Here is a 24,932-nt window from a genome sequence, read left to right on the forward strand (position 1 = left end):
AGGACACACTGGTCTGTAAATCCCATCTTCTGGGGAAGGGAACAATTGCAGGAGGCTGTTGAAGTGGGGCCTCTGGTCAGAAAAGAAGCCAGGCAGACAGCAGGCTGTTTAGACCACTGGCAAGGAGAGGATTAGAGCTGGAGAAATAAGCACTATCTTGGAGGTCTGCATTATTTCAGTCTCGAGGATTTAGCCCTTATCACTTCACATCTCAAGGACACCAAGTGCTGAATGTGAAGGAAGGTTTTAAAAGATACATCATGAATGTCGATTGCAATAAAGAAGATGGATGGGCACAATTATGGAAGATAACTAAAATCCAATACAAAACGCTGTAAAAAACAAAAAGAATACTGAGCAAGGATAAAATGTAGTGTTTGCCAGAAGGCTATATTATCAGCATGGGTTCGTTTTACTCAAGTTTCCAAACACATGACGCAATCACTAGTAGAATGGTAGGGAGAAAATGGACAGAAATGCTGGAAACTTCAACGTCTAACACTTAGTGACAGATAGTGAAACCCAACAGAATATTAGTGAGAAAGAAGACCATGAACAGCACAGAAAATGAATAATGCCCGGCAGTCTAGAGAATCGTCCACACAACAGCAGAAGATGCCCAGTGTGCCCTAACTCCAAGGAGCATTCTCCAGTGTGGGAAAAGAAATAGAGAACAAGTGTTCAAACTTAGCAAAGAAAAGTGCTGGAATATTTTATTTTTTTTACGTAACTTGAATGCAAATATCAACAACAGAAAGAAAGTAAAATACATAAATGACCAGTGAAAACCGGTGCATTACTAGCATGTTTATATTCAAACGTGAGACAATATAAAAGGTGAGTACACCATTACACTCAGGCAAAGGAAGACACACAAAAAAAAGCAGAACTAGAACATTAAGCTACTTTAATGTTAGGAATGGGTCTGAGCATCTCAAAATAATGGCGAGGTGAAAAATTTTACTTCTGTGGGAGCAAGCATAGCTGTGCCAAGTGCAGCATGCAAACAGATTCAGAAAGGTCCGACCAGGAATCTGTTCCTAACTGAAAAGGAGCTAGTGTTTGACTAGAGTTTAGACCTCATCTCACATACTTTTGACAGTGGCTAAGTTAAAACAACGCAGTCAACAACCTGAACACAATTTTGAGCAACAAATGAAACTGTTATTTAACATTTTGACCTCAAAAATGTTGTTGACCCCTGGGAAATTTGAAATTTCCCAAGTAGCTTCTTTACTTTTTTTTTTTTGAAATGGAATTGTGCCTTATTTCATCTTTTGACAGAAAAGACAATACATTCTGATTACGTTTCTTTTTTGGGGGGGGGGTTTAAAGACAAGGTTTCTCTGTGTAGCTTTGGAGCGTGTCCTGGAACTCACTCTGTAGCCCAGGCTGGCCTCGAACTCACAGATATCTGCCTGCCTCTGCCTCCCGAGTGCTGGGATTAAAGGCGTGCGCCACCAACGCCCGGTTCTGATTACATTTTAACCCTTATTTGTACATTTCAAAATGTCTGGTGAAATCCACGAACGGTGGTGCAGGTCTTTAATGTCAGCACTCTAGAGGCAGAGGCAGATAGCTGTCTGTCAGCCAAAACCAGCCTGGTCTACATAGTGAATTCCAAGAGAGCCAGTGATACTCAGAGACCCTAGGCTGGCAGCGAGCATGTGGGGAGGCTGTGCAGAGCGGGTCCAGGGCAGCTGACAGCTGGAGCTGTGTGGAAGGCAGCCTGAGACCCAGTGGGAGGGACGGTCCCCGATGGGCGGGGACACCTGTCAATCAGAGGTTTGAGGCGGGGCAGCGAGGGGGTGGGGGACAGCATGGTGGACTTTGGGAACTAAATAAGTACCCCCGGCTGGTGCGTTGTAGGAAGCACGTAACCAGAAGCTGGGGAGTGTTGGGCGGGGCCAGGCGGCGCTTATCCAAGGAACCAGGAAGAAGTGACAGGAACTTCCACCATTCCCTGTTGGACTCAGGAGCCGCGCGGTCCGGAACTGCACGAGGAAGACCCGGCCGGGTCCTCGGGACCTGAAATCTCCCGGAGCCGCAGTCTCCGCGCGGGCGGCCTGGGAAAGTCACAGTCACAGCGCAGTGGCGGGAACCGCAGCCCGGCGGCCCTGGAACCTCCCAGGTCAGAGGAGCTGCGGGGCTGGGACGCGGGAGGGAAGGACGGGGGTGCCCGCGGAGGTGCCCAGAAGGACACTGCGGACTCCTGCGGGCTTGCCCTTGGCGGTGGCGGTGGCGGCCCAGCTTTTGTCATCACTGCGGCCAAGCGCGGTCATTTCCATCACTACAAGCTGGGTGCTTCCCTGTGCTCCAGGCGCACCCCTTAAAAGTGTTCGTCCATCACAGTTCTCTCTCGTGCTCTCGCTTGCTCTCTTGACTGTTCTGTCTCTGACACGTGCCCACTCCGAGACGGACTTTCGCTCTTTTTCTCATCCTCCGCCCCCAGTACAGCTCTTTCCCGAGACCTGTAGCATGTGGCGTGTTCTTCCTCCTTCATTGTCTTCAGTGTTTGTTATGTTTAGGACCTTGAGTGTGGACACTGACTGGGCCGAGAGATCTTAGTGTACGACAGATGAACATTTTCTTCATGACTAATCGTGTGGAACGTGTGCTATTTACAGTCAGGCTATAGCAAAGCTTTTGTACGTTGTCACTTTTGGCGGGGTTATTTCTTGAAATATTTGCTTTGGATTTTTTTGGCTCCTTGGTAAAATCTGGGTATTTATGTATTGTTCAATGAATTGTTTGATAATACATATCTCCATTCTGTAGACTATTTCCTCATACTTGCAGTTATTACCATTTCTAAGTATTTTTTCAGTTGCACACAGTCAGATTTCACCAGTTCATTGCTTTTCACCTTTTTTCATTCCTTTATATGTGGATATTTACCTTTCCCTACAACACTGGTTGATGAAGCTGCCTGTTCTGTAACGTAAGTTTTTGGCGTTTTGGAGAAATTCCTTTGGTCACAGCGGTTGGGTTGGTTCTGGATCTGCTGCTCTTACTCTTTGGGTGTCTGCTTTTCTGCCGCCGCCATGGTGCTGCTGTTCCTGTGGTCAGCAATGCCATCTGAAATCACAGCTGCAATGACTCAAGCTGTGCTCTGCGCTCCTAGGGTCTTTGTAATGTTGTCATTTGTAAATAATGTAAATTTGTAGGAGTCTCCTGACTGTACCTGTGACGTAAATCATGGGTAGCTTGATTGTCATGGACTTTGAGTTAATCATATATTTTAACACTATTATTTTTGCCATATTGTATTCTATTCCATGTAGATGCCTGTTTTTCCCATCTTCCAGTGTCATTCTCCATTCCTTCAGTGAACTCAAGTTTTTATTTTATGTCTTGTTTGTGCTTGGTTAGTTTTTTTTTTTCCTTTTTTTCACAACTTTTTAAAAACATTCTTACTGTTCAGTTTTAATTAAATAAATAGAAGCAAATACAGATAGTGTCCAACAAAAGTTCTACCTCCAAATAGGCATTGACATCTCCTCTTAAGTTCTATTTGTATAACTTTTGTGATTAGTAAGTAATGGTATTTAGTGATTTCATAGGTTTATTCACTCACCATTACCCTTGTTACCCTCTGTCCTATCTCTGGGTAGACATGTTTCCTTCCAGTGTTCTCCCTCATATTTCATGTATGATTTGGGCAGGTTTGGGCCAGATTATCCAGGCCATAATGTGTCCATAATCTCAACCGGCATGCCATATGGCTAGACTTCTTCACATGTCACCTTCCCCTCCTCCAGATCTTAAAACCTTTCACCTCATATTCTCTGCAATTTAGATGTGAGAAGATGGAATTCCCATTATAGCTTGTGCAGTAAGCAGTCAGTTGTTCTCACTATTTGATGGGTTATGAGTTTCTGAAATAAGTGTTGCCCATTGAGAACAAAGTTTCTTAGACCCAGGCCGAAAGCAACACCAAGGTATGGTGTGAACAGAACCAATAAAAGGCAGATTGAATATTTGTTTGTACATGTAGCAGAATATCAATAGTGGATTCCCTCCTAGGGCCTGTGACCTTCAGTATCACTGGCTTTTGGCCAGGTTCCACTATCTATGTCTTTCTTTCTGTGGAGTCAGCTTCAGATGAATCCAGAAGGCCTTCTGTTACCAACAAAAATAGTCTTGCCAAAATGACACAAATGGGTGTTCCTTTCCTGGCAGGTTGGTATTATAGCACACAGGATCCAAATCTGGGTATGTCCATTGATGTCTCTCTCCACAGTCCCAGTCTGCACAGCAGTTTTTGACACTATAAATGCTGCCATTGGGGAGTCTAAGATTTTTTTAGACATTGTAAGTGGTCTGCAAAATTTTCTCTGTCCTTGTACTGTGTACCCAATGATGCAATGTTTTGAGTGTGGAAGTCACCCTTCTCTGTCTGATTAGGGCAAAATGATTCCAGCTGTCTTTCTGTATTGTTAGGTTTAGGATGGTGTCTAATTGTGTCTATTATGCTGAGGCATATTCCTTTTTTTGTCATATTTTCAGAGCTTTGATAATGAGCAGATAGAATACTTTGCCACAGGTCTTTCTTGGATCTAATGACATGATCATCTTTCTTCTTTCACTGAGTCTACATATTTGGTGTCTACCATTGATTAATTTATGTGTTGAAACAGTCTTGCATTCTTGGCATTAAATCACCTTGCATTCCATTTCCATGTAATTTAGAGACAATCTCTGTGTCTTTGATGATTCTGGGCTCTGGTCAGTGATTTTTCTTTGAATGGATTTGTGTGGGCTCATCTGCTTTTGGTATTTGGCCTCACCTGCTTTGGGTGTTGTGGTAAAGCTAGCTTTGTATGATGGCTTCCTACGATTGTGTGTGTGTGTGTGTGTGTGTGTGTGTGTGTGTGTGTGTGTGTGTGTTTTATGCACTATTCTCCTTGTGGTATTATTCTAAGGTTTTTCTAAAGAAAAGGAGAATTCGGTTCCGAATCTGTCCCATCCTCAGACACTGTTAAGGAAGTTCTTGCTTCAGTCTCCGCACTGTTTAATGCCTCTCTAGCTTTATACTTTAGCAGGTTGAGTTTTTAAACCTCTTTTTAGGAGCTTGTCCATTTTTCTTCAATTTCAATCTGTGTGTGTGTGTATGACTTTCTACAATTCTTTATAAGGTAACTCTGATGTCATTGGGATACACTGCAATGCCCTTTTTTCAACTCCAGTTCTGTTACTTGGGGATTCATTCTTCTAGTTTGGATTAGGTGCAAAATGCTTCATCCCTCCTTTTGTCAAGTCACAGAAACAAGTTTGTTTCCTTAACTCATTGTATTTGTGTCTAGTCTGTCTTTCATTAAATTCTATACAATCTTTTTTTTAAAAAAAAAATTTATTTATTTATTATGCATACAGTGTTCTGCCTGCATCTTGGCAGGCTGGAAGAGGGCACCAGATCTCATTAAGGATGGTTGTGAGCCATCATGTGGTTGGTGAGCATTGAAATCAGGACCTCTGGAACAGCCAGTGCTCTGAACCTCCGAGCCATCTCTCCACCCCCCTAATTTCTTTCAGTCTGCGTTGCTCCCCAGGATTCCAAGGAAAACTATTCTGCAAGTATGTGAGCTTTGTGTGAGTGAGTCTCTCAGAGGAGAGTGAAATCTTAAGAGGAGAAAAGTGCATCATTGCCTGATACCACAGTCTTCATGTTTGTCCTTTGGGAGGTGTTAGTCTTTCACTTCTGTCCCATGTTCAATTCAGAAAGACAGTAGTGTATAACATTGTCATTCCAATGGTTCAGCTCTATTTCCACCCTTGTGTTTTGATTGAGCTGTGATTAGAAATGGTGGGACTCAAGTTATGGCAACTGAAAATACTCCCTAAGTGCTTTATCCTGATGGTACAAGATCTGGGGAAGAATCCTTTATCTTCTCTTCATCTACTGAGTACAATACTGAATTTGAAAACCGAGGTACTTTCTGAAGAATGTATTCTCATGTACAGATTTCACTGATAAACCAGACCTGCTCACTTTTGATGAAGAATCTAGAGCCTTGGGTGGTAGAAAGGAACTAGATGGTATAGATGAACAGTCTTATTAAATAAGTAACACAGAGCCAATTGCAGAGTTAAAAAGCCCAAGAGGTCAGAGCAATAACTAAGAGCTAAAAACCTTTTCTTACCCTTCACTGCTGCTGCTGTCCTTCCCCTCAGCAAAGAGGCCTACTTCCTGTGTGTCTGTCCTTTTATTGACTTTCTGTACTGCCTTCTCATTGGCTGTAAACCCAACCACATGACCTCCTCGTTACTGCCTGTATGTACAGACCTCCAGGTCTTCTATGGTTGGTATTGAGATTAAAGGTGTGTTTCTCCATGCTGGCTGTATCCTTGAACACACAGAGATCTGCCTAGCTCTTCTTCCCATGGTCTGGGATTAAAGGCCTGCACCACCACTACCGTCCAGCTTCTGACCCCCAGGCAACTTTATTTATTTATTAACATACAAATAAAATCACATTTCAGTAGAAATAAAATATCGCCATAAGACCATACCAAATATACCAGGTGTTTTAGAGCTGTTAAAGTAGAGCTTTTGAGGTGTTCAAGTGACAGTTGAAACAGAATGGGGGTGCTGTTGATGACTCAGCAGTTAATAGCACTTGCTTATCCAGAAAAGGACATGAATTCAGTTCCCTGCACCCACATGGAGGTTGACATCCATCTATAATTTCACTTTCTAGAGATCTCATGTGTTTTTCTTACCTCAGGTCACACCAGGCATGTACTTGCTGCAAGACAGTGATATCCATCAGCTAAAATACAAAATCTAGAGACAAAATTTTAAAGTCATGAAAGTGCAAATGAGATATGACATTGCTTTTTCCACATTCTGTTTCTCTTGAAATTGTTCCAGAATGGTGGTTTTCAATCTTCCTAATGCTGCTACCCTTTTATTCCGTTCTAGGTACTCTTAGGCATATCTGCTTGTGTGTGTGGCTACAGCTGAGGATGGATAGAGTGATTTCACAGTTTCTAAGAGCATTGGAAAACACATGTTATTTGTGTGACCCTTGTGAAAGGGTCATTCAACCCACCTCCCTCAAAGGGGTGACAGCCCACACCCATGTTGAGAACCGTTCTTCTAGAGTATTGCAAATAATTTCTAGATTATACTGTTGTACATGTTACTGCCTTTCTCTGTAAGAATCAATACTAGGAGAAAAAAGTTATTTGACTTTGCATGACAGTAATGACATCCCATCCTATTCATATGTCTTTTGTGTTTTCATGTAAATACAAATGATTTTCAGTACTTTAATTTTAGTATCTTGTAAAATTGGGAAAATTGGTGCCTCAATGTTTGTATCCAGATCTCTCTCCTTTGACATTTTTGGTAGTTTCTTTAGAGTCTATTCCTTTTTAGAGTCACATTTCCCATTTCCTAAAACGATGGTGCCAGGACATTGATAAAAATTGCCTAGTATCTCAGCATGGGTTTAGATCTGTCCTTATTGTCTTCCCATTGATATCATTGGTTGTCTTTCTCCAAGCCAAACTCAGGGGTTTTCATTGCTATAATTTTAAGAGATTTTGAAATCTTGTTTTTCACTTCTGAAGAGTTTTTAACTCTGTTCTTTCTGAAAATTTCATACCAGCTTTTCATGGATTTTTTCTATTTTACAAAAATTCCCATTCCTATTCAAATTATTTGCTTGGAATTTTTACCTAAGATAAACTCTTTTGGATTATGTTCCCATATTTGAATTAGAACATTAGAAATGTGTGTCATGTTCACCTCTGATGTAGCATTCTTCTTTTTTCCATCTGCTTTTTCTATTCACACGTGTGTTTGTCAGTATTTCATTTTTATAAGACTGTACCGTAATTAACCATTCATACAGATCAACATGTGTAATATAGTTGAATGTTCTGTGCATTTTTTCTTGTGTGGTTGTTGAAGAAGCTGTACATTGATTGCATGGAGGCTTCAGTCAGTTGGATTCCCCTGACACCACATCTCTGACTTATTATTATCCTGTCTGCAGGATTCGTTGTAGAGGTCCTTGAGTGTGGACACTTGACTCTGTAGGAGGGGATTCCAGTGAGTATTAGGTGAGTATTTTTTTATGCCTAACAGTGTGGAGCATTTTAATTTGTATTTATTTCCTTTTCTAACTGCGTTTTAGCATAATCTATTCAAATCACTTACTTCTTCATTGAATTGATTATTCTTTGTGATTTTTTCTTTTTTTTTTCCTTTTTTTTTAAAGATTTATTTATTACATATACAGTGTTCTGCCTGCACATATCCCGTAAGCCAGAAGAAGGCACCAGATCTCATTACAGATGGTTGTGAGCCACCATGTGGTTGCTGGGAATTGAACTCAGGACCTCTGGAAGAGCAGTCAGTGCTCTTAACCTCTGAGCCATCTCTCCAGCCCGTGATTTTTTCTTTATGATATATTCTGGGTTTGAACTTATTATACCATGAAAGGCTAGCTCATAAATTTATCTGCTTTGTAGTCTATTTCTTCATTGTTTTGAATTTTACATTTGTGTGTGTGTGTGCTTGTAATTGCACATACCCATTTTTTTTTTTTTTTCAATTTAGTCTCCCAGCATATACGAAAGTCTTTAATTTACTTTATAGGGCAAGAGAATCAAATCAAGTTCATATTTTTTTGTCTATGTAGATGCATGTCGCAGTACTTTTGGTTGACAAGGCTGCCTGTTCATCATGCCTGTGTTATTTGGGTGACATTCACATAGCTATTGCTGTTGTTTTGTTTGGGATCTGCTACTTTATTGCATGGGGCTCTATATCAACTCTTCTGATACTCCCTCATTCTACTGATCACGTGACTGTGCAGTGTCACCTGGAATCAAAGCTGGGACAACGCAGGCTCTGCTCTGTGTACCTGGGGTTGCTCTGTACACTCAGATTCTTTGTGCTTCCATGTAATCTTAGTTTTCTCCTGTGTGTTCTGGGGAAGATTATTTAATGTATTTTGTGTTTCATGGATAACCTCCCTATTCTTCTGCTAATAGAATATTTGTTCTCAATTCTGTTAATTTACTTGGGATTTTAACCAGGTCATTGGATTTCTTCTTCATGGCTCTCCTGGCATGAGTCACACATTCTGTATATGAGACCTGTTACAAGTCCCTGAAATAACTTTTGCCCACTGTATACCAAGGTTCTCTGCACAGGCTGAAGGCAGTAGTAGGTTAAGTTGTGAACACAACCAGATAAAGGCAGTTTGAATATTTGTACATGTACTAAAATGTCATGAGTGGATTCCCTTCTGTAGACTGTCACCCTTTCAGTCATTTGCTCTTGACCAGGTTTCCAATGTATTTCACACATTTCTTTATCTGGAACTAGCCTGAAATTAGTCACATAGCAATTCATAACACAGAATACTGTCTTCTCACTTTGGCTCTGTTTTATGAAATCAAGGGAAGCAATCACTAAGCTGTGATCTAGGAAGCAACTTTGTTTATGCAAGGATGACACACACAGGATTAGCTAATATATGTATAAAATGTGAGTTCCAAGCTCATTATACAGTGTTTTATATCCTTCTGTCCTCCAGCATTCCTCCAAACATACTCCACATTCCAGCAATCCAGACTGACACAGATTCTGACTATCTTGAGTTTATCTAAAATGGTTTGCTGATTTATCTCATATGCAGAAAAATTTCCCTAATGAACAAAATATACCAGAAATCACTTACAGTTGTGAGATTAAAGGAGAGGATAGTAGTTACAGAAGAGACGTAGTAGTACATAGGAAGGGTGCAGATCAGCCTGTTGCTGACCATTCCTTTAGCCCATGCTCCATCAGTGGACAGATACACTGTGCCAGGCAGCTTGGTGGTGTGGCACTGAATGTCTACATGTGGGTAAGGCCATTAATGACTTTCCTTCCCCACTACCTTATATAGTGTCTTTCATTTCTAGGAATGCTACCATCAGGGCATCTGTGATATTTGCATTATCCATTTTCTTTGCCATTGTGGCTATTACAAAGCTCCTGGAGTTTGCCTTCACCCATGGGTTTTAATTCCCCTGTTCTATATTTGCACTTTCAAGAGAATGGCCGCTGTGCCTGGATCTTCCAGAGAGCTTGCAGTTAGTTACCTTCTCATCGTTCTGTGTTCCCACTCTCATTATCTCCTATTAGTTCCTTATATTTCATGAATGTTTTGAAGTAGGTTTGAGGTGGGTAGAAAGGCTTTCATGCATTCCTAATCCCAGCTGCCTTTGTATATGACAATACTGATATATTGACATGGTGTGTGTCTTCTGTCACTCATTTTACGTATTTTGTGCCTTGAATTGATGGTTTTGTGGGTGTTAGGGCAGTCCTACATCTGTGGCATGAAATCAGTTTGAATTGTGTTTCAACATCCATCAGAATCTTTTCATCAATGTCCATCATTGCAACTGATCTGTGATTTTTTTCACCAGCAGATATTTTCTGTTCTCATATATCATTTGTACCACTGTAAAGGTGAAAGGATACAGTGGTGATATGGTACCTTTGGTGGGCTCTTCCAAGGTGTGCTGCTAAGAGAACACACTATGCTCAACAGATCTACTACAAGAGGTTTATTAGAGGAGTAGCAAAAGACCATCTTGGAGTGGGGACATGGGACAGTGAGATGGACAGACAGACAGATAGATCAGGAGACAGAACAAGCACGACAGAGAACTGTGAAGAATGGACACTTAAGCAGTGATTGTACCATATATGGAAGTATGCAGCTTGTAGCTGAGAGTGGAAATGTGCCTTGCCTCAGCAGATGTTGACATAAGCTTCTGAAGATGCTGCTGCCACAGCTGCTGTAAGCTGTAGGGATGCAGGTTTTGAGAGGACACCTGGACCTAGCAGCATGCTGGAGTAGATGGATATATATTAGGGGCAGAAAATACAGCTAAGGAGTTTAGGGTGAAAACGTTTTCCTTGGGTATACATTTGAAACCATAGCCCTGGTAGTTGAGGGAGGAGAGTCGGAATGCCATGGAAAGAGGGAACTTAGGCTGTTGATTGACAGGAGTTGTTATCTGTGGTCCAATTGACCCATGAAAGTAGATTCAAGTCAATTTGATACAGCTTACAAGACTCTGAGTTTACAGAAAAAGATAGGTTTTAGTCATGTTAGCATTCCCAGCATTTGTAATCTATACTGAAGTCCACATGTTTGAAAAGGCAGTGGGCTAACAAGTTTTTGACATGTTAGCATTACCATTTGTCTTAGGGTTCAATTGCTGTAAAAGACACCATGACTACGGCAACTTTTATAAAAGAAAACATTTAATTGATTGGCTTATAGTTTCGAAGGTTTAGTCCATGAGCATTATGGCAGTAAACATTGTGGCATGCAAGCAGGCATTGTGCTGCAGACGGAGCTGCAAGTTCTGCATCTTGATCCACAGGCAACAAGAAGTTAACTCTGTCACTGAGCACACTTTTGGCATTGGAGACCTCAAAATCCACTTCCACAGTGACACACTTCCTCCACCAAAGCCACACCTCCTAATAGTGCCACTCAGTTTGGTCATCATCAGCTTTAAAGCCACAAATTCATTGTTTGTAATCTGTGCTGAAAGCTATATTATAGAAAAGGCAGGGCACTCACACCTTTTTGTCATAGGAGAAGCTTGTGAAACTTGGTATTAAAAACATGAACACCCTTTAAGGATAGCTCAGAGAGAATAGTAAAAGAAAAGCTGGCTTGAACTTGATTTTTAGCATGAATACAGACTGTGAAAGAGGGGCTTCTTCCCTCCATCCAGAAGGCTGGATGTACATAGATTAGACAGACATTTTTAGCACAATGAGAAACATTTTTACATCTACACTACAACTAAAGGAAATTTAAAATCTTGAGTTTGGGATTTACCAGACCCAGATTAATTAATAGGTTATTAGAATTCCGCTGATTAATGTTGAAATTCTGCACCTTTGAAGTCTTAATATAACAGTAACATAGTGAGGGGAAACATTCTGAAAACATTTTTCATTTCTGTATGTTTTTTACATCTCCAGTCACTTATCACCAGTTAAGCTTTCACCTCCTTTAACATTTAAAACTTACATGTACATGCCTTAGGTTTAACTTGCATTTATAAACCTAAAAACACCATTTTAGACCCTGAAACATTTTCTTAGGTCCTCAAAGGTTAAGCTTTAAACTTTACATCTTTTTTCTATCTAGTCATCCACCAGGAGACAGAGGTGGTTGATTATTGAGGGCTGTCATTATACAGTGAGTGCCTTAAATAAAGGAAAAGAAAGAAGTTACATTAAAATCTGTTTTGTGAATTTATCTCTTTTTGGAGTCCGGTAGTAAAGTAAACTGTTTCTAGACTTAGTAGTATTTCAGGGAAAGTGAGGACTGCGTTCTCAATTTTACACATGAGACAGAAAGGGCAGCTGAAGCCTTGTTTTCTGCTGTTAAGCTGGCAATGGTATCACTAGTGTAGTCATCAAGAGTGTCAGAGACCTGAGAAAGATGAATTCACCAGAGTAAACCTAAGTGTGGATGAAGCATCTTCTGATTCTATGAAAAATTACAGAGACTTGCTGGTACTTGGACAGTCTCCCTGGGTTCTACTGTTGTTGTTAGCAGCAGAAGTCCCAGTTTAGCAGTCTGTGGCTGTTAGGCTCAGAAGACCTGACAGACTTTCCTGTGGAGTGAGAACTTGGGGGACAAACAACCTATCTTTTCTAGGAAAGTGGAGCAATTAGCTTCCCAGTCTCCTGCTTGTCCACAGTCTGGACTGGGTCATTGCAGCAGTCAAGGTGAAGGGCAGTTATTTGCCCAGTGGCCAGCTTTGCCACATTTAAAGCAAGCTCCAGGGGGATATTCTTTTAAGCCATCTTCTTTGGAGGAGATTAAGGGTGCTACCAGAAGTTGGCATGTCTCTCTATCATAAAAAGCTTTTTATTAAACATTTAAAATGACATATTCTGTAGATCTCTGAAGGGTTTGAAGACCATTATCTAAATAGACAAACTTTGCTTCTAGTTATTTGTTTTAGAGTTAACTTAAAAACATAAACAGGACACTAGATGAAGCTTATTCCTGTAATTAACTGTATTAGTACTTAGCATGGCTGCAAGGATAGTTCTGAATACATTAAAGAATTTGTCCATTCATTAGGTGACTAACCATTAACTTGTATGTCTTAATTAACCTTGTCAGTTTACACTAAATAGCTTTTTATAAGACTAGGACATTCCATTCCATTCCTATTAGGTTTAGTCTTAAAAATAATGATTTTGAATTGAAGTTCTTCTAATATCAAGATAAAACTCTCAGTCATAGATACAGGTCATAGAGAGACTGGAAACTTTACTTATTTTATAGTACGCAATTATACAACATTGCAGCGTTTTGTTTTGTATGGCTTAGTTTATCTGGATATCTAAAGCTTTACCAAGTGAACAAAGAAAAATAACCTACTTAAATATTGTTGTGAAACTGAATAGACTGTAGGAGTTTATAAATCTTGAGTATCAAATGTAATTTATTAACCAAACATGTTGTTACTCTTCTAAGTTTTCTAGATGCTTTGTGTTGAACGATTAGCAAAGACATGAGTAATCTGAGTATACCTTTATACTCTTAAAATTTCATAATTATATATAGTATATTCTAAACCAGAGTTGGATCACATATATAGCATGTTTTGACAAATATAACCTTAAATTTTTGTCATTATACAAAGGTGTGTACAGTCTAAAATATTTAAGACTTGTTACTTTCTTAGTATAAAAGCAGATACAACAAGATCTCATTAGGACTGAGTGGTTTTCTCATTGTTCCTTTATACCATGTGGTATACAGGAAGTTATTCCAATTTTTTTTTTTTTTTATCTGTTGAGATTTGCTTTTTGACTGAGTATGTGGTCGATTTTAGAGAAGGTTTCATGGGGTACTAAGGTATATTCTTTTGTGTTAGGGTGAAATGTTCTGTAGATATATATTAAGTCCATTTGAGTCATAGCATCTGTTAGATCCCTTATTTCTCCATTAAGTTTCTGTCTGGTATACCTGTCCAGTGGTGAGAGAGTATTGGTGAAATTATTAAGGCCACTCCACGTAGTTAAAAGGGAGGTTTATTTTGTGGGGTAACTTACAAATGAAGGGATAGGTTGTAGGGTCTGGCAAAGGTATGGCGCAGTCCGGCGGTGTTCTCTGGAGAACTCTGCTCGGTCTACCTCCAGTGTCCAGGGTCCCAGATCCAAGAGAGACCTCTCCTCTTGATCCTGGGTCTTCAGCTTCCCCCCTCAGCCCCGCCTTGTGGGTGTGATCATTACCGAAGCCTCAATGGGGGTTGGAACTTCCAGGCCAATGCTGGGATGGCTACCCACTACAAGAGAGTGCTGTTGAAATCTCCCAGTATGAGTGTGTGGGGTTTGATGTGTGATTTAAGCTTTGGAAATGATTCTTCTACATATATGTGTGACCTTGTATTTGGGGCATAAATATGCAGAATGAGACTTCATCTTGATGTCTTTCTCCTGTGATGAATATGAAATGTCATTCTCCATTTCTCAATTGATTTTAGTTTGACATCTATCTTATTAAATATTAGGATAGCTACACCATATTGTTTCTAAGGTCTATTTGATTGGAAAATCTTTTCCCAGTCCTTTACTCTGAGGTAGTGTCTGTCTTTGAAGTTGAGGTGTGTTTCTTATATGCAGCAAAAGGATGAATCTTGTTTTTGTATCCATTCTGTTAGCCTGTGTCTTTTTATAGGTGAATTGAGTCCATTGATATTAAGGGATATTAATGACCAGTGATTATTAATTCCTGCTATTTTTTGGTGTAGTGTGTGTGTATGTGTGTGTGTGTGTGTGTGTGTGTGTGTGTGTGTGTGTGTGTTTCCCTCTTCGAGATTTGCAGGTGTGAGGTTATCTATTGCCTGTGTTTGGTGGTTGCAGCTAACTTCCTTATGTTGTAGTTTTCCTTCTAATACTTTCTGTAGGGCTGGATTTGTGGATATGAAATGTTTAAATCTGATTTTGTCATGGGATTTCTTGTTTTCTCCATCTATGGTGATTGAAATCTTTGCTGGTTAGAGTAGTCTGGGCTGGCATCCGTGGTCTCTTAGTATCTGTAGAAAGTCTATCCAGGACCTTCTGGCTTTCAGAGTCTTCATTGAGAAGTTGGATGTAATTCTGATAAGTCTGCCTTTATATGTCACTTGGACTTTTTCCTTTGCTGTTCTTAATATTCTGTCTTTATTCTGTATGTTTAGTGTTTGACTATTATGTGGCAAGGGGCCTTTTTTTTGTGGTCTAGTCCATTTGGTGTTCTATATGCTTCTTGTACCTTCATAGGCATGTCTTTCTTTAGATTGGGAAAGTGTTCTTCCATGATTATGTTGAATATATTTTCTGTGCCTGTGAGATGGAATTCTTCTCTTTCTTCTATCCCTATTATTCTTAGGTTTGGTCATTTCATGGTGTCCCAGATTTCCTGGATGCTTTGTGTTAAAAAATTTGCTGGATTTAACATTTTCTTTGACTGATGAATTTATTTCCTCTTTTGTATCACCTGAGATTCTCTCTTCATTTTCTTGTATTCTGTTGATTAAGCTTGCCTCTGTAGTTTCTATTTGTTTAGTCAGATTTTCCTTTTCCTAGATTCCCTCAATTTGTGTTTTCTTTATTGCCTGTATTTCAGTTTTCAAGTCTTGAACTGTTTCTTCACCTGTTTGTTATTTCTTGGGTTTCTTGACTTTCCTTAAGAGATTTCTTGATTTCCTCCAATTATTTGTTTCTCTTTTCCTCCCTTTCTTTAAGGGAATTTTTCATTTCCTCTTTTAGGCCCTCTGTCATCTTCACAAGGTTGTTTTTAAGATTGTTTTCTCTGGATCGTCTGCTTTCTGATGTTCAGGTCTCACTGTTGTAGGATCATTAGGTTCTGGTGGTGCCATATTGCTCTTTATGTTACTTAATGTATCTTTACACTGCCTTCTACCCATTTCTTCCTTTAATCTGTACAGTTGGAGGTCCCGGTGGCACTTCTTCCAGTTGGCTCCAGGTGGGGCCTATGGCTCCTGTGGTTACTCTTCTTCCTAATTGGTGCAGGATGGGCATATGGCTCTGGTGGTCTCTGGTGCTGTATGGGATGGTTGGTGAGAAGGATGCAAGGAGGCTGCTGCCTGGTCTCCGGGGCTGCACTGGCTGGAGACCTAGAGAACTGGGCTGACCAGATCTGGGCTTTGCCTGTTCTCAATGGGTGCAGGGTGGCGTATGCCACTCCTGTTGTCTCTGGTGCTGCCAGGGATGGTTCAGGAATGCTCAGTCTTATGAATAATTTTGATATTGGTTATTTTCCAGTGTCCATGTGACTGTTACTATATCTACTTTTGTGAAAAATGTCAGCATTTGCCTCATGGCCATTGCATCAGTTCTACTGGTTGTTGTTAGTAATGTAACCACGTGCAGACTTTTTTTTTTTTGTCAACGTGAAACAAGCTAGAGTTATCATAGAATAGGGAACTTAATTTAGAAAATGCCTCCACGAGATCTGGCTATAGTTTATTTTCTTTATTAGTGACTGATGAAGGAGGGCTCAGCCCATTGTGGGTGGAGCAATCTCTGGGCTTGTGGTCTTGGATTCTGTAACAAAGCAGGCTATGGCAGCCATGGGGATCAAGCCAGTAACCAGTGCCTCACCATGGCTCCTGCCTCCCAGTTCCTGCCCTGTTTGAGTTCCTGTTCTGAGTTGAATGTTGAACAGCAGCATGGAAGTATAGGCCAAATAAATTTGTTCCTCCCCAACTTACTTTTTGGTCATGGTGTTTCATTGCAGCAGTGGAAACCTGCATTAAGACAAATTATGTATATCCTTTTTGTTCATTAGTTTATATGTTTAGAAATCTGTTTGTTTGTGCTTTTATTGTTTTCCCTGAATGTCTTAAAAATTTGTTCATGAAAGTAAATTCATCATTACTTAGGGTCACTCCTAGATCTTTTGGAAACAACCTGAGTGGCTTAGATTTCTAAATTACTTTTCAAGTTATCATTATTAATAAATAAGAAAATAGGTGATTTTGTGTGTTAGTTTTGTACTTTTCATTAATATGTTAAGTACTTACCAAATCTAAGATTTTCCCATAGTTACTGTCAAGGTTTGTGTGTGATCACATCATCATTCAAGTGGAATTTGGTGCTTTTCCTTCTTGTTTCTCCTGAATCCTACCGTATTCAAAATTTTCTGGCTTACTATTATACATTGGCATTCAATAAGACAGCACATGCATCTTACTCATTTTGCAGTTTTCTGACCAATGCTGTTCATTTTTTCTCTGTACTATAATGTTGGCGTCGGGACACACCTGCTCTGTACTGTGTTCAGTTGTGTTCTCTTTCTGTTTTTTCTGAGTTTATCACAAAATCTGTTGCTTATGTCTTATGACATTTTCATGTCTAGTGGAATTTTCATACCAATGGGCTTTTACTCATTACTTTAAAAATATTGTTATGGTATAATTACTGATAGTAATTTACTTCCTTCTAGTGAGAAATCGTTTTTGTTATTTTTTTGTGTTAGACATAGTCTGCTCTTATCCACCTCCTGTTCATCTAATCGTTTTGTAAAATGTATTATTTCCTGTGCTCTCATGGATCATTTCTCTCTGGTTGCTGTAGGTATACTTTGCCTGTAATTTTGATCTGTAGTGCTGCTTGAGTGGATGATCTTTGTTATTTCATAAACTTCTCTATACACCGTTCCTCTTCCATGAATTTTAAGAGTTTCTGGGGGCTACTGTTAGGTTCATAGTCCTTTCTTTCCCCATTCTAAAATCTTCCCTTTGATTTCCTCTGTAGGAATGTTGACAAGTTTTCTAGACTCATTTTGGGTTTGGGGTCTTTTTATGTGGTTTGGTGTTATCCATTACAGAGTTGTATTAAATTTAGATTTGCATTTTTGACACCTTGATCTGACACTAGTTTTTTTCCTTGAAACAGAAAACTCAGAGAAAAGCAATAAGAATGAATTCTTTGATAAATGCTCCCCAGGTCTGTATCATTTCTACTTCTCTTTGAAAATTGATTTTATTGTTAAAACCATTCCAGACTTCAATTCTCTCTATATGGTAATGTTATTAAAGTTATTTTCTATGATTTATATGCTTTTTTCCCCTCTAATAATCAAAATGAAGTGATTAGATTTGCCCCCTTATACTTGATTTTATAATGTGAGGACATAAATTTCAATGACTTAAGCCCTGCAATTCTGAAAGAGAATTTATTGTAATTGACGCTCATAGAAATATATTGATGACCATTTTCTACATAGGATGGCCTTGTTTCTTTTAATATTCATGAGGAAAGAAGGTTTTATGTGTCATATAAATTGCATTTTTGGAATCGTCAGTTTTCCCAAAACAGGCTTATGAATGTGGACATGCAAATACATGGATAATTTTTCAAGACACTCCTGAGAAATGTATAGAAAAGTCAAATTAGAAGAGATCACTGTCTGAAATCTTAATAGTAAATATTTCCTGTGCATCGCACAGGCACAGATGATGGAGGTAGCATGTCCCATGTCCTTGCCATAAAATTGATGTGTCTGTGAGCAGATTCACATTGTAATATACTGGTTTCTCTCTTTGACACTTGATACAGAGATGATGAGTGTGTTGACACTTGAAATCTTAGTCTCAGGTGATGTTCTATTTAATGCTCAGTGGGAAGTTCTCAGTAAACAGATTATTATTTTCTCTTCCTTTTAGTTTTATTTTTTAGGAGAGACTTAAGCCCTGCTGTGTCCACATTTGTACTACATAAAGTGGAATATATTAGTAAGAATTTTCTAGAGAATATTAACTTGGTACTTCACATAGCCATCAATTTTCAAGCATAAATGAATATCCCTTTTAATTTACTCTCTTCTTTTCTTTTGGAGGAAGAAGGCTCCCTCTACCCTATGTTTTCCTCTCCCTGAAGCAATGTATTACATAAGGAGGAATTCTAAAGAAATTTCTATTTCTTAGTTTATAATAACATTTTATTTAAGTATGTGAGTGTTCATCAGCATTTTTAATATACAAAGGATTGTGCGTTGTATGCCCGTATCACTTAGGTGAGCTGCAATCCCTTGGCACTGTCAGGCAATGTCATGAACTGCCATGTTGTAGAGAGAATTGAATTAGGATTCTCTGCAGGTACAGCAAGTTCCTTTAACTTCTGAGCCACGTCTTTAACCCCAAGATTTACTCTTCTGTTGCACATTTGTGTCAGAGATAGTATATAACCTTGAGCTGTCTAGTTTTCAAATGTTGAAAGAAAAATTGTAAATCTGTTCAACCTAAAATCCTGGAAGATGACTGAGCTTAAATACTGAAGTAAAGAATAGAGTTATGATTAGGAGATTCAAATTTTCAATTGAGTCAATGTCATAAGCAATAATGTATTCAAAGCTAATGAGGAAGTAGTACAATCCCCATTCAATCTATTTGTTTTGATCACATAAATTTTTTCTACCTCATTTGAATGCATTGTCATATGCCATTTCTTTACACTTACATTTGTAACTATTATGTAGTAAAACACTTATGTCATCTTTCAGAAAAATGTAGTTAATATGTCTACTGCTGATGTCTAAGATGTCTGATGTCTAGATAAGATGTCTAAGGCTGAATTTGTATTTACTTCTTGTTTGTTAAATATTCTCATGAAATATCTTAAAGTATTTGGTTGGATGTATGCACTAATGTTATACTCTTTACTTTTTAAAGAAAAATCTCTGACTTTTATTTCATCCATGAATTCTGCATTCCATATTCTACCTCTTTGTTCTAGAAAACATGCAGCATTTGTTCCTAGGCCTCAGGATTTCAACTGAGTATGTTATATTTGAGTATGTATGACCCACCTGCAGACAGGATTGAGCTAGTGTCCATATTCAGCCAGGACAACAGTTGTACACTTCAGAAGCAATATTGTTCTTCAGAACTTGACCATCTAGAATGTGACACAGGGATTCTACTCTATATCAACACAGAGTTCTTAATCACACATCCCTACATCTGTATCTCAAATGTGTATATTATATTCCCTAAACATTTGCTGGTTGTGTGACTACTCCTGTTTTCACAGAGATAGAAAACACAGTAATCGTTTTGACTATTGGAAGCATCTTTATTAAAATTAAGCTTTAATTTGATTTTATGTGTATCAGTATATTTTCTTGAATGTATACGTGTATGGTATGTCTGCCTTCTACTTGGAGAGTTTCAAAGAAAGCATTGGTTCTCATAGAACTGGGGTGAAAATATATTGTATAATGACATGAGCATGCTAGCAAATGAATGACATTTTAAAGGACATTACAAAATCAAAACTGAAGAGATAAGGTAAGTCCTTTGTCTGTTGCTCAGGTCTTAGAATACTTCAGAAAATTCATGAAGGAGAGAGACCATATGTAAGCATTGTCATTCTATACGTTGTCTATGGAAGAGCAGCAATGCTCAACTTCTGACACATCCCTACAACACTTCTAGAAAACTTTTGTCCTTGAATAATTGCCACATCCCAGCTATATCAAAAATATATCTCTTATTCTTTAAGTTTCTTTTGCCTAAGAATGCATTTTGTTCAGCAGTACATTATACCTAGGTAATTTTGTATTACAGGGTCTGTTATCATTCAGGAATGTGGATGTGGACTTCTCAAAGGAGGAATGGGAATATCTAGACTGTGCTCAGAGGACATTGTACATGGATGTGATGTTAGAGAATTACAACAATCTAGTCTTTGTGGGTAAGAATGCTCTTGTAGAATTTGTGACTCATCCTTTTTATGTATCTAATTTGTGTATATGTAAACTGTCTGAATTATCTACAGACTCCCAAAGATGCAGGAAATTCTTATTACCAACATAATATTTTCATGGTTCTTCCTTACGATTTTCTATGTTCTGTGCAATGCTATATTCAGTTTAATATTCTGTGTAATGTATCCAGCTCTCTTATCTAGTTTTTAATGAAAATTTCAAAGAAAATACAATATTCAGAGCAAGGAAATATAGTACAGTACACATAATAGTTAGAATATTTAAATTTGGGCTGGAGAGATGGCTCAGAGGTTAAGAGCACTGGCTGCTCTTCCAGAGGTCCTGAGTTCAATTCCCAGCACCCACATGGTGGCTCACAGCCATCTGTAATGAGATCTGGTGCCCTCTTCTGGCCTGCAGTCATACATACTATATACTAAATAAATAAATTTTACTATCACATTAAACTATTTACCTATTTCTGATTATTTATTTGCAGATGGTTTTTAATAGAGAAAAGGCTGTTGTTTTTTGTTTAATTATTCACTTATGTTCTCCATGTTTAGTACTGGCCCAGCATGATTTGAATCCTAACACTATGGATGCCAATGCAAGAGTATATGGTGAGTTACATGCCATCCTGGGGTATATGATGGGTTCCCAACTGACCAAAGATGCACAGTGTGACTCTGTCTCAAAAACATAAACAAGAAAATAGAAAAAGATTCTTCAAATCCTCCTTTGGAGAGCTTCTTTCTCAGAGTTCTTTGCTGCTCGCTCACCTATTTGCCCTACCTTCTGGAAGGTATGGTGTTTATATAAGCATGGGAAGGCTGTTGTTGGTCTCTGTGCTTTGATGTAGATCAGAATGGATGCTCCTATGAACATCCATTTAATGATTTTGAAACAATAAAGACCATTGCAGAGATCTCTCTGTCCTTGAGAATTGCTTGTTTACATGTCTAGGAAAACATCAGTTATTGAATTGCTTATGCATGAATCCCTATGATCCATAATTGCACTAATTTTCCAGAGTACCACCGTATATGTGATAAATATGGGAAGGTCTTGGATCAAGGTACAAAACATATTGTTCATGAGCATGTGAATGTCCAAAAGAAGGCTTATAAATGTAATGATATGGACAAAATGATTCATGAACTCTCCCTGTGTGCACCATATGACACAAGTGATACTACAGAAAATTGCAACAAGTACAGATTTGCTACCCACAGTCATGCCTCTATTGAATCATCAAACATAAACAGACATAAAAGTTGGAAGACTGGAGAAGAACACTGCAAATATAAAGACTGTATGAACTGTTTAAATTTCTGTTCCATGGTTATTGAAAATCAAAGAATCCATACAGAAAATAAAGAACACAAAAGTACAAAGTATGATAAAGTATTTGACTCTAAACACATGCTGAAACAAATCTATAGTCGAAAGAAACCACACCAATGTAGGAAATGTGGAAAAAACTTCAAGATGTACTCAAGCCTCAGTGGACATCAGAGATCACATACAACAGGAAAACCCTATAAATGTACAAAATGTAGCAAATCCTTTCTGCATTTATCACAACTCAAAGTACATTACAAGATCCACTGGGAAGGAAATTCCTACAAATTGTCAGAATGTGGTAAGTGCTTTTATCATACATCAGGCTTTGAAAGACAATACAGGATTCAAACTGGAGAGAAAATTTACAGATGTAATGAATGTGGCAAGACCCTTTCCACCTCCTCAAATCTTAAAGCACACCAGAGAATTCACACAGAGAACAAACCTTACCAATGTAATGAATGTGAGAAATCCTTTACTCAGAAAAGCAATCTTATAACTCATCAGAGAATACACACAGGAGAGAAACCTTACAAATGTAGTGAATGTGACAAATGCTTTATCCATGGTGCAAATCTTAGAAGACATCAGGTAGTTCATACAGGAGTTAAACCTTACAAATGTAGTGAATGTGACAAATCCTTTACCCAGAAAGACAGTCTTAGAACTCATCAGAGAATCCACACAGGAGAGAAACCTTTCAAATGTAGTGAATGTGAGAAATCTTTTTCCAAGAGAGACCATCTTAAAACTCATCAGAGAATCCATACAGGAGAGAAACCTTACAAGTGTGGTGAATGTGACAAGTCCTTTATCATGAAAGTCCTCCTTAGAATTCATCAAAGAATACATACAGGAGAGAAACCTTATAAGTGTAATGAATGTGACAAATCCTTTACCCAAAAATGTCAACTTAGAAATCATCAGAGAATTCATTCAGGAGAAAAGCCTTTCAAATGTAGTGAATGTTTCAAATCCTTTGCCCTGAAACGCAATCTTACAACTCATCAGAGAATACATACAGGAGAGAAACCTTACAAATGTACTGAATGTGACAAATACTTTTCTAAGAAAGTCAATCTTAAAACTCATCAGAGAATTCATACAGGAGAGAAAGCTTACACATGTAGTCAATGTGACAGATCTTTTACTGAGAGAAGCAGTCTTAGAATTCATCAGAGAATCCATACAGGAGAGAAACCTTACAAATGTACTGAATGTGACAAATCCTTTACCCAGAATTGCAGTCTCAGAACTCATCAGAGAATTCATTCAGGAGAGAAGCCTTACAAATGTACTGAATGTGACAGATCCTTTACTCTGAAAGGCAGTCTTAAAACTCATCAGAAAATACATACAGGAGAGAAACCTTATAAATGCTGTGACTGTGACAAATCCTTCAGGAGTGCCTCATCTCTTAGAACACATCAGAGAATTCATTCAGGAGAAAAGCCTTATGAATGTAGTCAATGTGAGAAATCTTTTAATCAGAAAACGAGCCTTAGAAAACATCAAAAAATTCATAACAGAGAAGCCCTACAAGTGTAAGGTATATCAAAATGACAAATGTGTTTCTAAGAAAGCCAGTCTTAGAATACACCAGAGCATTCACAGGAGAGAACTCATTCAAATATTGTTAATCTATAAATCTTCATCTCTGAGAAGACATCAGAGACTACACACAGGAGAGAAAATATACACATTTATCAAATGTGAAAAATCATTTACAACTTGCTCATATCTTAGAACGTATCAGAGAATTTATCCATAAGGGAAACTTTACAAATTGAGTCAATGTGAGAAATCATTTATAACACCAGTTTTGGAACACTTCAAAGATTCATACAAAGGGGAAGCTTTACTAATGTAAAGTATGGAGAAAAGTCTTTACCTGCCTCTCTCATCTAAGTAAACATTCTAAAATTCACATTGGGGAGAAAAGTTTCCATAGGAAATAATATGGCATTTGCTTCATCCAAACTCTGTTCTTAGCAACACTCAAGGCTCCACATGACAGACTCATTATGGACTTGAGAAACTTGTGAAACACTTACTTACACTTTAACTTAGAAAACATCAAGAGTTTATGCTGAGGAAATTCTGAAAATGTGACAATGTAGGAACTTTATCATTAAAGTTTTTATTTGTGGGGTTGGAGATTTAGCTCAGTGGTAGAGCGCTTGCGTAGCAAGCACAAGGCCCTGGGTTTGGTCCTCAGCTCTGAAAAAAAAAGTTTTTACTTGTTCAGCCACAAATCCTTCATAATGAAGACCAAATGGTGATGCCTGGAAAAGGTGATGTTGCTTAACAGGTTCCTGGAGACTGAAATGATTCATTCTGAAGGGAAGCTGATTTAGCAAGGAAATATACCATAATAATAGCTTTAAGAAATCCCAGAAACTGACAAGATCCAGTATCCCAAACTCAAGCGGAGAAAGTCAGACAAATCATGCCACTTATAAGAGGATTTGACAAACTGAGCCACCAAGACAGTATGCTCTTCCACATGTAGATCTGCAGTATTCTTCAGATGTCCAATATTCTTAAGCTGTATCAATGCAGGTTTCAAGCTTCACAATAGCCACTGTGTTTGAGTCCTTTGTCCCATATTCTTTTCAGTAGCTTCAATAAAAGTCATTGGTTCATGAAATTGGACTTGGTTCTGTTTTCTGCTCCCAATTGATGAGGAGGTAGATACCTAGTTGAATCTCTCTAGACAAAGTGTTTCATAGAACATTTGTTGAACCCATTAATGTTTCCTTCAATGTTGTAAACAGAATATTGATATTAAATCATTAGTTCTAAACC

The 24,932-nt window shown here is 38.5% G+C and overlaps 1 protein-coding gene across 1 annotated transcript; it reads left to right on the forward strand.

Moving 5' to 3' along the window:
- Positions 1-1,830: 1,830 nt before the first annotated feature.
- Positions 1,831-23,748, forward strand: LOC118576666 (zinc finger protein 883-like). Its single transcript, XM_036176867.1, has 6 exons — positions 1,831-2,131; positions 8,007-8,073; positions 17,966-18,016; positions 20,638-20,764; positions 21,344-21,400; positions 21,811-23,748. The coding sequence occupies exons 3-6, from the start codon at positions 17,990-17,992 to the stop codon at positions 23,670-23,672; spliced, it is 2,073 nt and encodes a 690-aa protein (XP_036032760.1). The 5' UTR covers positions 1,831-2,131; positions 8,007-8,073; positions 17,966-17,989; the 3' UTR covers positions 23,673-23,748.
- The last annotated feature ends 1,184 nt before the right edge of the window (positions 23,749-24,932 follow it).

Source organism: Onychomys torridus, unplaced genomic scaffold, assembly GCF_903995425.1.
Source record: "Onychomys torridus unplaced genomic scaffold, mOncTor1.1, whole genome shotgun sequence".
NCBI classification, from domain to species: Eukaryota; Metazoa; Chordata; class Mammalia; order Rodentia; family Cricetidae; genus Onychomys; species Onychomys torridus.